Source organism: Leptinotarsa decemlineata, unplaced genomic scaffold (assembly GCF_025532065.1).
Source record: "Leptinotarsa decemlineata unplaced genomic scaffold, Ldec_3_MD MMD2_tig00026294_RagTag_RagTag, whole genome shotgun sequence".
NCBI lineage: Eukaryota > Metazoa > Arthropoda > Insecta > Coleoptera > Chrysomelidae > Leptinotarsa > Leptinotarsa decemlineata.
This window is the reverse complement of record NW_027412674.1, coordinates 8,256,546-8,270,452: the sequence shown is the minus strand read 5'-3', so window position 1 is coordinate 8,270,452 and position 13,907 is coordinate 8,256,546. Positions and strand designations below refer to the sequence as shown.

Sequence of the window (13,907 nt, the reverse complement as noted above, 5' to 3'; positions counted from 1 at the left end):
ATAGTCGTGTCACGAAGTGTTCTGGCGATGCATTGAATTTATTGGAGCCTCTGGAGACATCCTACATTTTGTTTTATGAGAGAGAGGACATTGTTAGATCAAGATCTTCAGATGATGTGGTGCTGCAGGTTTTTCCGGGTTTTCCTGCAGCTGAAAAAGCAAATGCGCCACTGGAATCAATGAAATCGCCCCGGAGCGCCCATTAATTTTTATTGTTGTATTTATTTTACTTGATGGAGTAGTGTTTAGCTGCTAAAACTATTTCATGCTGAATGTGAAATAACTATCAGAATTCAGTGATTGTTGCTATTTTTTCATTTGACGGAAAGAAATCTTTATAAAAAAGTATTATCAGAATTTCTCACCACCACTGTTTTATAGGAAAAATTTTATGATTGTCGATGGCAATCACGATAATTTTTGTAAATTCTTATTTATCCATTTATCCGATAAATGATTACTTCTATCTCAAAATAACATTAAATTTTTTTTCTAAAATTCAAGTTATCTTCATTGATAGAAAAAGCACTGTCTACTATTGTATCACAGCGTTTTTGGACTCTAATTTTATTTATTATTTTTCTTTAATTTGTCAGGTTTTTATTCCATAAAAACTTAATTTTTCATAGCATTGAAGTGGTTTGTTGTGATTGAAGAAGTTGCTTTTTTGTATAACAGTATTCTAGCTGCTAATAATAACAGACAATAATATATTTGTATTAAATTCGAGGTCTGTTGAAAAATAAGGTAAATGTTCAAGACCATAACGAAATTCAGAAAGCTCTTCCTATATTTGACAAGCTGTAATCATACTTCAGCTACCTTATTCACCAGATTTGCCTCCCTGTGACTTTTTCCTGTTTCTATGAAAGGACGACGTTTCACGACGATTGAGAAGATGAAAATGTTTTTATTTGTAACTATACAATAAACTTAGTTACGTTAGTTACAAATAAAAGTTGTAAAAAATATATTTCTCTTTTCTACCACGTAGTAACGGCTACATCCATCAATTTATTGCTGGCACAAGTGTTTTATATTTGAGGGGGGCCACTTTGAAGGGGACAAAATTGAAATTGATAATAAATTAATATTTATTGAGAAAAAAGAAAATTTATGTATTTAACATTTCCACAACAAGATAACATCACTTCGATTACATTTTAAAATAGTTCCTATGTAGCAATTCAGTAGATTTTAGTTTAATCAGTAGGATTGTCAAAAATATTTGTTTTTATTGTCACACTTCTACAGAAAGATAAATGGTTTTTCACTCAACTTTATTTGTTTCAGCCCCAGACAAAAGACTGCAAAATGTTCCAACCGACACCCCACCAAATATTCCGAAAAGAGGTCAAAAAAAATCCACTCCATCCATCTGCAGTATGGAGTATATTGGTCTGGAAGACTCTGCTTCTCAAGATACCAGTAACCTCACGACCAGAATTGATAACCACGATCTACGTGATTCAGGCATTAGCATGACTGAAACTCAGCTGAATAATTTCAACAACACTTGTTACGAAGACTTCGATTTACGCTCACACCAAACGGAGATGAATATCAATGCAAGCCCTCCCGAGGAGAGTCCAAAGATAGAGAACCCTCCTCCGATTCCGCCTAAATCATCCTTGTCTTCTTTGAATTCTAGTTTGGATCTAGGAAACAGTCTAGAAAGACCAAAACGTCGAGAGGCCACGGAAATCGTTACTCCTCCCGAAAATTATTCTCTTCCAAAGGTACATAAAGATAATGGAATTCCTACAGGAAGAGGTTCTGAATCTTAAGACTTAGTTCGTACGTGGGATTGTTCTTATTGTGATTGTACTATATTGTTGGCTTCTTGTCTTTGAAAAGCTGCCTATTGATCTGAAACTTCATCTTAGTTATTGGAGCTTTGTTTTCATGTATGGGTGAGATGAAAGGCAGTAGTACCATGTTATTTTTAAATATGACTTTTCAACATTCTATTTAAGAAGTATTTGTATTCATTACTTTCAACGAAAACCAGCATAAAGTTTAAATGCACCAGATTTGCTAGTGCCAGAAGGATGGTGTAATCTACTTGTGAACTTTAATAACAAAAAATTATCAGTTTCTAGTACGAGATTCGCAAGTTCACGATTTAATATTATCTATTAGTTTCAATAATAATAGTAATATAGATATTTATTTCCTATCGCTAATACATATAAATCGACGAATAAATCTACAGGTGGTCTGTATATTTGGTGATAGATAAACCTCTGTTATTATTTTTAAGTGTGAGGTGATTTAAAAGTGAAATGAATGAAAATATTAAAGAAGAAAGAGGAAAAAATTGGCTCACACGTATATCTATCTATATCTACTTATGTCTTTCTACAAACTCATATACAATTTTTTGAGAACAGCAGAGTTTATCAATCTAATTCATATTTGTTTTTAATTGTTCATCGAAGAGAAGAGCTTTAATTTTTTTTTGAAAGCTTGTTCTGTGAACTGAAAGTGTAAACGAAATTTTATATTATGGACATCCTCTCGAGAGGTACTATAACATCCACTGATTGGATCTCTAAAATAATATGAAAATACCATATTTTGCCGGAAATGATTTCCGTGATAATTGTCAGGATTAGCACGTACTGTTAGTTGAAATATAGGATGTATTTTATGGAATTTTTCTCTCCCCATACTACAAAGAACTGGCCAATCAAATTTGTCACAATGCTTGGATTCATTCATAACCCTTTCAGACCCAAGATCAAAAAAATTGTATTTTCTGAGCGAAAATCACATTATATGCTAAACAAGCTATGAAATTGAAGAATCAAATCATGTTTTTGAATTCAAAGGACAATCTACAGGATTTCAAGGACACTCACAATTGTGTTGTATCGTTCCAAACAATTAAACCTCACAGTTGTGATGTGATTATCATTAAATAAGAACATGTTGTAAAATATTTTATTAAGAATTATCTTTTATGAAATTTCATAAAACAATTTTGGTCTTTACCAAGACACAGGTACACGTTACATTTACTACACCTTGTTCTTGATCGGCTACTACAGGCCTCAAGGCGACAATTCAATGGATGCTTCAGGCTTTCACTGATGGGCCAGTGATCGAAGCAGTCATACCTTTTATCCTTACATGGCATTGGTGTACATCTGGTTTTTTTTTCGTTAGGTTTGGAAGAATCGTTTTCGTCATTTTCATCTTCCCTTTCGCGTTTTTTCGTACCACAAGAAAGGAATTCGGCCAATTCCAATCTGAATTCAAGCAGATCCTTCATATTTTTCGCAGGCAATCCATTTTTCTTGCTGTCTCTGCGGTATTCCATCCAGCTGTTCACAATAGCCAAATCTAATAAGTGAAGAATGACTTTTATTGGCCATTTCTTCGTCCTGAAGAATGTTCGGTAACATTCCATCATCATATCACAAACATCTACACCTCCTATTTTTTCATTGTAAGATTTCACAACCTTTGGACAAGGAATTCCTCTACGAACCTTCTGGATTTTATCCCATCTGCTTACTTCATTCATTGGATCCGTTCCAAAAGCTGTGGAAGCCATCACTACACACTTATTGTCTTTCCATTTAGTCAAACATAATTCTTCATCACCTCTGACTACCGAATCTGTCTCTCCTCTTGACATTTTATTATCAGCTTTTAGATTGCAATTCTTACCCAGTCTATTACTCATCATGGTCCCAGTTCCTTCCATTCCGAGTTCTTTCAGTTTATCGAATAGGGACAATGTTGAGAAGTATCGGTCAAAAAATATGTAGCTTCCAGTTGGTAGTGATTCCACTAAACGAGTGACTACAGCTGGACCCAAACCCAGTTCTTTAGATGAAATTCGTGTGGTATTTACCTGATAAATTTCAAAATCAAGCACTAATCCTTCCGATATTGTGATGACAAAGTTTTTGAGACCCACAGGGCGAGGTTTATTTTTGACATATTGCCAAACAGGACAACGGCCTAAAAATGGAATCATCTGCTCATCCACGGAAAATGAACCATTTGTTGGTCTTTGTATCTGTAAGCAGCGTGATCTGACTTGGTCAATCATGGGTTGTACTTTCCACAGACGGTTGTTTTTTTTTGTATCTTCAGGAACGTTCAAATTGTCTACAATGTGGAGAATATTGCGTAAAAGGAAGAATCTGTCTCTTGACATTTGATCTGCTATTGCTGGAAAAATGAATTTCGTACTCCAATACAAACGAATCCTAGGAAATTTCATACAACCCATGGTTGCATGAATGCCAAAAAATTTTTTAATCTCTGTTGGTGTAACAGCAGGCTTGATCTCTCTTCCGTGTAGCTGTAAATAGAATTGTGCTGTTTTCTCTGCTACCAATTCGTAAAACGATTCACCCAAGTATCTGCTGAAGTATCCCCAAGGTGATGAAACTGCATTCGTATCAATGCTATCCATGTTATCTTGGGGTCCATTTTTACTATCGAAAACAATTCGATTCCATGACTGTTTGCTGTATTTTTTGGCAAGTTCACTCAGTCTCATATTCATCTCTGGATCGTCAGCATCTGATTCATTAGAAATCGATCTTTCAGAACTGATATCAATATCACTGTCGAGTTGGGCAATGGTTGGATTTTCTGATTCCAACAAAATATCGTCTTCGGACTCCTCATTATCAACCTCGAAATCGGATCCAACCTCGTCCAATAGATCAAAAATAGCATCAGGATTATCTCGAAGATGATCCAAATCAATGACACTCCTGCTTTCTGTAAAAAAATAACAAATTCTCAATATCCGTGATATTCCTGGAGAGGTTGAGTCCCAATACTCACATCTGTGATATTATGAAATCAACCAATCCCAGAAGTCTCACTTAATTTTTTTTCATATCATCCAACCTGTAGGCTCAAATATCAACCTTTATTGTTGACATCATGCACTTAAAAACAGAAAATAACTTCAACTGAAATTAACTTACTTGCTGAATTCATGTTGATGCACGAATGTAAACAAAACACTGTGAAACGCTTCATACAGGTCTGCTCAAGTTGGCTGTTACGCGTCAAATGGCGGAACTGCGGCCTTCTGCGCATCAATACGTATCCTCACAATCGTATGATGTCGGTATGAACCTATTCGATCTTAAATTTGATCATATTGTGCGGCATGTAGTTCACCCTCACAATTGTAACTACCAGGAACGAAAGGGATAAGAGAGAAAACTCTGGATGGAAATGAAAAACCAACATGTTCGAGGTGCAAAGAAAGGAGAAAATGCACAAAGTCCCTTATCAGTCCCTAAGTTTTCCCGTATGTTAGTCATTCATTTGAAAAGATTCTCTCCAACGGAAAGATTCAGAGGCAAATTGAATGTTGACATTGACTTTTCTTCAAAAGAATTAGATGTGAACAATTATGCAGCAGACAATGTGGCTCCTTGTCGTTATAATCTATATGCACTTTCGAATCACAGTGGGACTACTTACAGCAGGCATTACACTGCCTATTGCAGACACACATACACTGGTATGTATACAATGATTCACACGTGTCGCCAATTTCACATGTGTCCTCTTTTATGAACAGGGGGGAACGAAATCGCACCTTTGAGGTGATTTTATTTACATAAATTCAGTGAACTGATTTGTATTTCATAGTGCTAATAAAGTTTAAACTTCTTCATGAAGATACGTAGATCTAGTTAATTATTTAAATCCAACAGTTGGAATTAAAAAAAAGTAGCAAAATAACATGGTAAACTGGTGGTAAAGACAACCATACCAAATCAAAATGACAATCTCTACCTTTTTTATTTGTTTTCGGAAAAATAATGAATCTGGATCAACAACACTGAAGTATAATGTAGTACAAACTGAAAAGTCACTCGTAATATAAATCTTTGAAGAGTAATTCGTCAGTAATTTGTATTTACTTTGCCTATAAGATTATACTTTGTGAATGTAGATTAGGATTACCTATTTCAAATAAAGATTATTATTATTATAAATGAAATGAATTAATGGCAAAATAAAATTTATATACTTAGCTTTTTCAACAGTGGCTGACGTTTTGGAAAACAATCTCTCTTTATATTACACGATAAATTTTTGAGAACTTTCAGTTTGTTCTTTATTATACTTGAGCAGATTCACTGTTAATATAGATTTTGAAGAATAAAATCATACTATTGCAGTGAGTGATAATATACTAAAAAAAGGTGACATCGAAGCCAGCGCTATAAGATATAAATATGATAGATTTGGCAACTACAGGGTGTTTATGGACTTTTTATTCTTTTTCCACAGTGGTATTTCAAAGGTTCTTCGTCTTCTCTTTTTTTTTATGGTTTTTGCTTCCCTTCGGCGCAGTAGACCAAAATTCAAAAGGTTGTGTGGAGGCAAAAAGCCTAATACCATTTTTTTATATGACTCAGATTTTGATAGATGATTGTTGTGCCTTTTGACGAAGATGAATTCAGTTAATACTTTCGAGATAAATCACCTGCCTTCGAAATTTTTTTCATGTTTATAGTACCTAATTTTAAAATTCATGATCTGAACGTCAAATTAAAATCAAAAATAGAAAATGAAATATTAATTATTCAACAGTAATATTGTTAAATTCAACTATTAAATATAGACATGACTCAGAATTACTCAAATCACCAAAAAACATACTACATTTACGAAAATATTTTATTCTAGAATGCCATAATTTGTAAATTCAAATAGTCTTGTTTCCGCGGCAGAATTTTGTGTTGCTTCTCAATAAGTAACGAATATGATGCAGAATATTCACTTAAGTTTAGTAATTTCAACTCAATCAAAAGGCATGGGAGATTTATTAACTATCGAAGCACAGTTTCAAAGTCAAATAGCAAATTGGAATTGAGTTTTTTGTGACCAGAAGTACAGAACACCCTGTATACATATTGTCTTCAAACTCCAAACACCCAATAATTAGAAGAATCCCATTCGCGATTACTCCAAACATGATTGTTTTCTCTATTCCAGCGTTTGTGCTTTCAACAGCAAAATCCTGATGAAATTGTATCTATTTTCTTATTGTAAGTAAAATAATAAGTTCTATAATATAAGAGCTAGCTGTAAATTATAGCTGTAGAAATTATATGAATTATGTTGTAATCGTGTATGAACCAAATCATACTTGATGCAATGATTGAATTTTTTCGTCTCCAACCAGAATCAGTAGAATAATCAGATTTACTTGCACCAAAGTAATATCAAGGAATAACATTGACAGTATTTTCAATTTCAACAAGCATATCGATAAAGACTAATTTCCCTACTACTTCATTCCAAAGATTCTTTCAAATGAAATGGAATGAAAAGTACCAACTGTAACAGAAATCAAGGACAATTAAAACGACGAAAATAGTAATTCCGAAATCGAAATCATATAAAAACGCAGCCGTTGTGTAAGATATTATTTGCTACAAATTGGAGTATGATTTGGTTGTTATATGAAAACAGTAGAACGACATATACTTTATAGGAAGTGTCATCAAATTTCAATTGAAATTGTGCCAATTTTATATTAGAAAATCGGGTGGTTGTTAGTGATTTTTGGCACGCCTAATTCAAGTAGAAATTGTGACTAGCATAAATTGAATTCAAAAGATATTTCTCGGTATTCTAAAGTAGATATTTCAGTTAGTAGACATTTTGTAGTTGTCTACATAGCGTAGGTCAAGTTTTTGGACCAAAGAAAATGATCAGGCACTTTAAAACAAAAAATTAGAATGAAACATTGTTGAATTGATTTGCCATATGTAAAATAGTCCAAAACTACATCGAAATACTTTCTATTTGTATATAATGGTGCTAATTTTTTACCTTTTCCTGAACTTTTATGGAATTCTTATATATACTTACCAAATGTAAAGTGAAAAATAAATATGAGTGATTGTCAAATGTGCAGACAAGTATTTTTAGATTTATCAGAAGGAATTCCTGAGTTATGTACATCTACTTACCCTGTTTCACCTTTCTTCAAATAATGACTTTCAAGTGTCGTCAAAAGTATACAAAAGAATAATTTTCAAAATTTTAAAATTGTTACATTTCTTCAAAGTAATATCCTTTGAATTATTCTGTGTATTCAATATGAACCATTTGACAATTGATTTTCTTTTGCGATTGTATGATCTACACATGTTAGTTCCTAAATATGTTTCAAAAAATGCATGTATTATGTCAAATAAAAAATAATAATTTGTGAAAAAAATTTAATAATGGTTTCAACCAGTTTTTGAAAAAGAATGTATATGTACCCAGTATCAATAATTGATTGTAACCGTGTTTTGCTCTGTACTCCTGACATTTCAATATACTCATATTTCAGCATTGTACTAGTCATATAACTTATATTTATATTATATTTTATATTACGGAAGTATTGTATTTTCCCTACATGGATTCTCATGTCGATATGAATAAACTGATGCAAAACTTATTTTTCAAGATTTCAATTTTCTTACGCATAGGTTTTAGTTTTATTAATTTGATCCGAAAACACTCGGAAATACATTTTTACCTTATTTGGAGTACGATAACCCGTGTGCAGACTTGCATCGAATCATGTTCATACAAGTTGCGTGAAAGTAGCGACGCATACTCGCGGTATTTCTCATTTTTTCCTAGTTATTCCCGTGATTAACTGGTATTGTTGATAGCCGGTCTCTTCGACGTGGGTGCTTTGTTCACTCACTCAATTGACCACCATGTTGGTCGGTGGCTCAAGCCGCAGGCTGAATGATCGATGTTAACTTGCTATCGTCCAACCTGTGTTAGGAATCACACGTTAAAAGGTAAAACCTCGTTGGCCCTTAGCTCGCACAAGTTTCAACTTCTGAGGGTTGTCGTTCGTAGAGGTGCGACAGCTGGTTAACGGAAAAACATATTTTAAACAAATTTAGAAAATGGCATTGGAATTAAGAATCAATGAAAGAAGTATTTTTCTGGTAAATTAACCAAATAACAAGCGTAAAGTTTTCCGTCTGACCGTTAAGTTCTCGCATTACTTTTTTCAACATTCACAAAGTTCAATTGTCAAGCCAAAGTCTTGTCATTCGAGAGAGCATGATATTTGGGGAAAAAGTAAGAATTCCTACCAGGCTGTACCTAGTTGTGAAAAAAACCTCGTGGTTATCCAAGAAATAAGAAAGGACAAGACAGAGATAATTAAATGAAGAGAAAAAAGACATGAGCAAATGTGTTTTGGGAGTTTATCGTGTCTACTACTTAAGATTTTACACACCCACAAACACACCATAAGTTCTGTTAAATGCCTGCCGAAAACCACCTACTTCCCCGGCTAATACCATGCTGGATATTGAATTATTAGCATGGTCCTGCTACTGGATGAACGAGGCAGGCAGGCATTTTGCAGAACATACAGTGTAGGTAGTTGGGAGAGTGAATACTTTTTAGAAATTTTATTTGGAAATATTTATTTTCCAGTGAAATCAAATTGTTAATGATCGAAAAAGTATATAAAAAGACATAAGCTTTCACAACCAGAGTCAAGATTAGAGAAAACAACTCTAGAAAGGGTGTTGGTGTTACAAACACCTCAAACTCAAAAACCGGCAAAAGTATAACTAGATCATGGAAATATTGATTATTTGATATGAAAAACACAAGGTTGGTCGGTAGCTAGTTGATTAGTAAGTTTCTCTGCTTTGTTGGGTGCAATTTTGAGCCCTGTATGATTTCGAATATTGAAAAAAAATCGGTCTAACTATGTGATTTATATTGCGTGCAAGTGTGTCATGTAAGTTGCCCAGAGTTCAATATATCTCATGTTTTGTAATAAAAATGTACAATGTCATACTGAAATAATCATTTCAGATTTGTCAATAATGGAATTACTATAATTGAAGAAAATCGCATTGGTAATGATTTAGTATTTTGCATATTTTGTAAAAAGGTACATTATAAATTGAATCAATACAAACATATAAAATATATCATGGTAAAATGAATGTATATAAACTACACTGTATAATAATACCAACAATTGGAACAGTTACAGACAACAAAATTACCTATCTTTGGATGCCTTATGTCTAATGTTAATAAATAGATAACTATCAATTATTGGGCTTTTCAAGTTATGTTCAAGTCTCGTGTTCTCCTGCTAACTGGTAATGATGCCTCCTCAACTTGGCAAGGCGATATCGTTCTTGGTCCAATTCCTTCTCTAATTCTAAAACCTTCACTTGTGACTCCATTTCAAATCGTTTTGCTTGATGGAGTGTCAAATTTGAAACATCAAGCTCTTCTGAAATTAAAAATATCATTTTAAAATATATATGTTATCAAATTTTGGATTGTGAAGAGAAAAAAACACTGCCCGCGGTAGAATGATTTTATATTTTACCTGCTTCATCTATGAGTTGACTGCAGTCCTTCGCTATGGCAACAACCGTTCCAGTAGCAGTAGTAACTTCTCTCGATGCTTGTGTTAATTGTTGTAAATTTTCACTATTCCTATCTGCTTTTACTCTACTTGCTACTACCAACTGAGCAGTGGAAGCAGCTATTTCTTGAGCAGCTACAATCAGCTGCTCCAATTTTCCATTGGAAATAACAACTTTATCAGCAGCCGTTCTAAAAAACATCATGAATGAATTCAGCTTCATGAATCATAATATCTCATGTAGAAGACAATTTTTATGTTCATGACTAGACTTTCCAAATTAATTTGAATGGAATAGATTTTATAAACTCTAGTCATTAGTTTGTTACTGGAACAATCCTCCACTATTATTAATTAGAAAGATAAATATATCAAATTGTTTCATTATCCTTGTAAATAATACATTTTTTAAACTTATTTTGCTTCATAAAATCATCACATTTTTTTGCAAACTATTTTAATCTTGTTCGCACCAACTTCATTACTTATCATCAACTAATTATGCTTTTCAAACAAATACCTTTAGTTACTAGCCATGTTGAGCCACGCACAGTTTGCATGCTATCGATTAATCGAACTTTTCGATCAAATAAAGATGATAATAATGTTTACTTATAATTCAAATGCAACTTACAGTAAGTTACAAAATTTAAACAATTTCAAACTTTTTTCAGCGATTTTTCTTTCTTCTCTTAATTTTCAAATTTCATTTAACTTTTTTAGGCATTCTGAACCTCTAACATTCAAACATTCATTTTTTTATTCTTTGGTATTGGTGCTCAAAGTCAGTGACTTATTTATCAACCATTTCTGCTATTACAGTTCACAATTCACAAAAACTTCAAATGTAATTGCCCTATAGCAGGAATGAATACTTTCGTTACTACTGTTTAGAGATCTGATGATAAAAATAGTATGGTTATACGAGGTCTGTTCAAAAATTAGTAAAATTTTCATTTTTCTCAAAAAAAAAATTATTCATCATTTTCTTTTTTGTTCCCTCACATAAAATACACTTATGCCAGCGTTTTTTCCAATCCTCAAAGTAGTTCCGATATGAAATTTTTTGTATGTCCTTGAGCTTTCTCAGCAATTCGATTTTTATCTCCTCAATCGTCACAAAACTATGACCTTTCATGGGTATCTTCAATTTTGGAAACAAGAAAAAGTCGCAGGGGGCCAAATCTGGTGAATACGGTTGCTGAGACATATTTGCGATGTTGAGCAGGTGTGAGCAGGAGCATAAACGCAATGTAAAACCCATGAATTGTTTTTCCACTATTTTTTTCGTATTGCTACTCGCAAACGGCGAATAACATCAAGATAATATTCCTTATTGACTGTATGACCATGTGGCAAGAACTCCTGATGCACTACGCCACGGTAATCTAAGAAAACAGTTGGCAAAACCTTGACGTGCTTTTATTGGTCTTGGCTCTACTGGGTTCAGAAGATGCTCGAAATGGTTGCCTTGAACTTCTTGACATATGAACAGTCTATCCGATATTTCTCTGTCGTATATCCAATATTGAAACAGGTTCAGTTTCATACACTTTTTGCTTCAAATCTGGCTAGCTGGCTGGCCATTCTGTAGAACTTCGACGGCCAATCCAACGATCGGAAAAGTAGTATCCAAATAGTTTTCTACTTATCTGGAGTAATGTGGTAATGATCCATCTTGTTGGAATACAATATCCATATCGAATTCATTAGGATTCGCTTCGACGATTTCAGTGATGAGAGAGTCAACAGTAGTTTCCAGCATATTCAAATACATTTCCCCTGTTCAATTTTGATCAATAAATAGAGGTCCTACAATATGGTTTCCCAATATTCCTGCCCAAACGTTAATTTTTTCTGGATATTGGGAACGTGAGGGTTGGTGTCACTCCAATAACGTCAATTTCCGTTTAAAAAAAATGTACATTCGTCACTAAAACAAATATTGTGGAGATAGGTAGGATGCCTTGCAATGGTTTCCATCATGATTTCGCAGAATACTGTTCTTCGATCAGGGTCATCTTCAGTTAATTGGTGTACCATTTTAATTTTATTTGGATGATACCTATTCCTCTTCAAAAGTCTCTACACAATAGAAAGAGACACCTCACAAACATTCGCGATGGAAAAAGTAGACTGGTTCAGGATTTACTACCATCTCACCAATTATTTGCACTTGCTGTTCTTCCAGAATGGACAAATGACCTAGGAGCTTTTTGTTATGTACACTACCGGTAGTTGTGAATTTGGATACAAGTTCCCTCTAATATTTTCTACAGATAGGATGATTCGGAAAACGTTCATTGAAAATCCTTTCGGTCTCGTGAAAGTTACGCGTCACACCGTAAATAAAAATTGTCTAAATTTTTTCTTCCAATGGACGAGAATTGACCATTTTAGAGATTGTTGACGTGGTACCTTTCTACTAGTAAAACCGAAAACTAAATGAGAATATTCTAACTGAACAGTCATGTTCATTGTCGTACTGATATTTTTTGTCGTTTTTATAAACAAAAAATGACTTAACAAAATTTGTTGGGTTGTTGGAATTGCCATATGGCACATAAAAGGGAATATTTCTAGAAATATTGATATTAATGTGTTTGTCTTTAGGAAATTATTAAATGTTCATCCATTTTGTAGTAGGTGAAGATATTGACTTCATATTCTAGGATTGTGAAGTATTCGTCAGGAGCTTCAAAATGATGTGTCACAAGACCCCTCTTTCCATTAATTTTTTTCCCAGATCGCCATCTGTCAATTTTTCTTCAAAATAAAGTATTCATGCATTAATTTCATTATCCCAAATTTCAATTTTTTGAGTTGACCCTTTCTAAAAATAAAAGGGGGGGAAAAATAAAGAAATGCACTTTATATCTATACACCATTATAGGAAATAACAAAGGGCCCTTAACTGACTACCTGAATTTTATTTACCTGTGACAACGTGGGTATGCTAATCTAAAAACCGGCGAGTAGACCAGGTCAATTTGATCATTTAGTATGTTACATCTGCAATGTTTATGCTTATGAATTTCCAAGGAATCCAAATAATTGAGTTTCCACTATTAAGCAGGGGTTGGAATAAAGTCATTAAGGACCATCTGTTATCACCGACAGAAGTTGTATAGGTATATAAGGATGAACGTTAATTATTTCAGTTAATTGTAGATGAAACTGCAGTAACGATAGTTACAAATGCAAGTGGTATAAAAAAATAGAAAGTTTTCAGTGTCATTGCTTTTCGAGTTTGAAAGCCGTGAATTTTTGGAATTTCTTCCTGACGTTTTGCTGGCGCGAGTGGCTAGCTTCTTCAGAGGTTTAACCATCATGGCTTGCTGTCCCACAAACCCAAGACTACCTTTTAGGTTTCGTAAAGCGTATTTTTGCCTTGTCAAGTAATCCGTTGTATCTGTACCTGTATTTGTACCTATACTCGTACCTGCTCTTGTACCTGTAGTCGTACCTGCACTTGAACCTG

General features: G+C 33.7%; 2 protein-coding genes across 5 annotated transcripts in view; one reads left to right on the top strand and one right to left on the bottom strand.

Moving 5' to 3' along the window:
• The window catches only part of spg (dedicator of cytokinesis spg), a 143,590-nt gene extending 135,132 nt beyond the window's left edge, over positions 1-8,458 (top strand). For both annotated transcript variants that reach the window (XM_074180282.1, XM_074180283.1), the window contains one exon: positions 1,294-8,458. In XM_074180282.1, coding sequence (XP_074036383.1) covers positions 1,294-1,787 — 494 coding nt within the window. In that variant the 3' untranslated portion in view covers positions 1,788-8,458. The remainder of the gene's footprint in view (positions 1-1,293) is intronic.
• Positions 8,459-9,894: 1,436 nt separating this feature from the next.
• Positions 9,895-13,907, bottom strand: part of Hip1 (Huntingtin interacting protein 1) — a 42,542-nt gene continuing 38,529 nt past the window's right edge. For all 3 annotated transcript variants that reach the window (XM_074180284.1, XM_074180285.1, XM_074180287.1), the window contains 2 exons: positions 10,388-10,617; positions 9,895-10,288 (listed from right to left, as the gene is read on the bottom strand). In XM_074180284.1, coding sequence (XP_074036385.1) covers positions 10,125-10,288; positions 10,388-10,617 — 394 coding nt within the window. In that variant the 3' untranslated portion in view covers positions 9,895-10,124. The remainder of the gene's footprint in view (positions 10,289-10,387; positions 10,618-13,907) is intronic.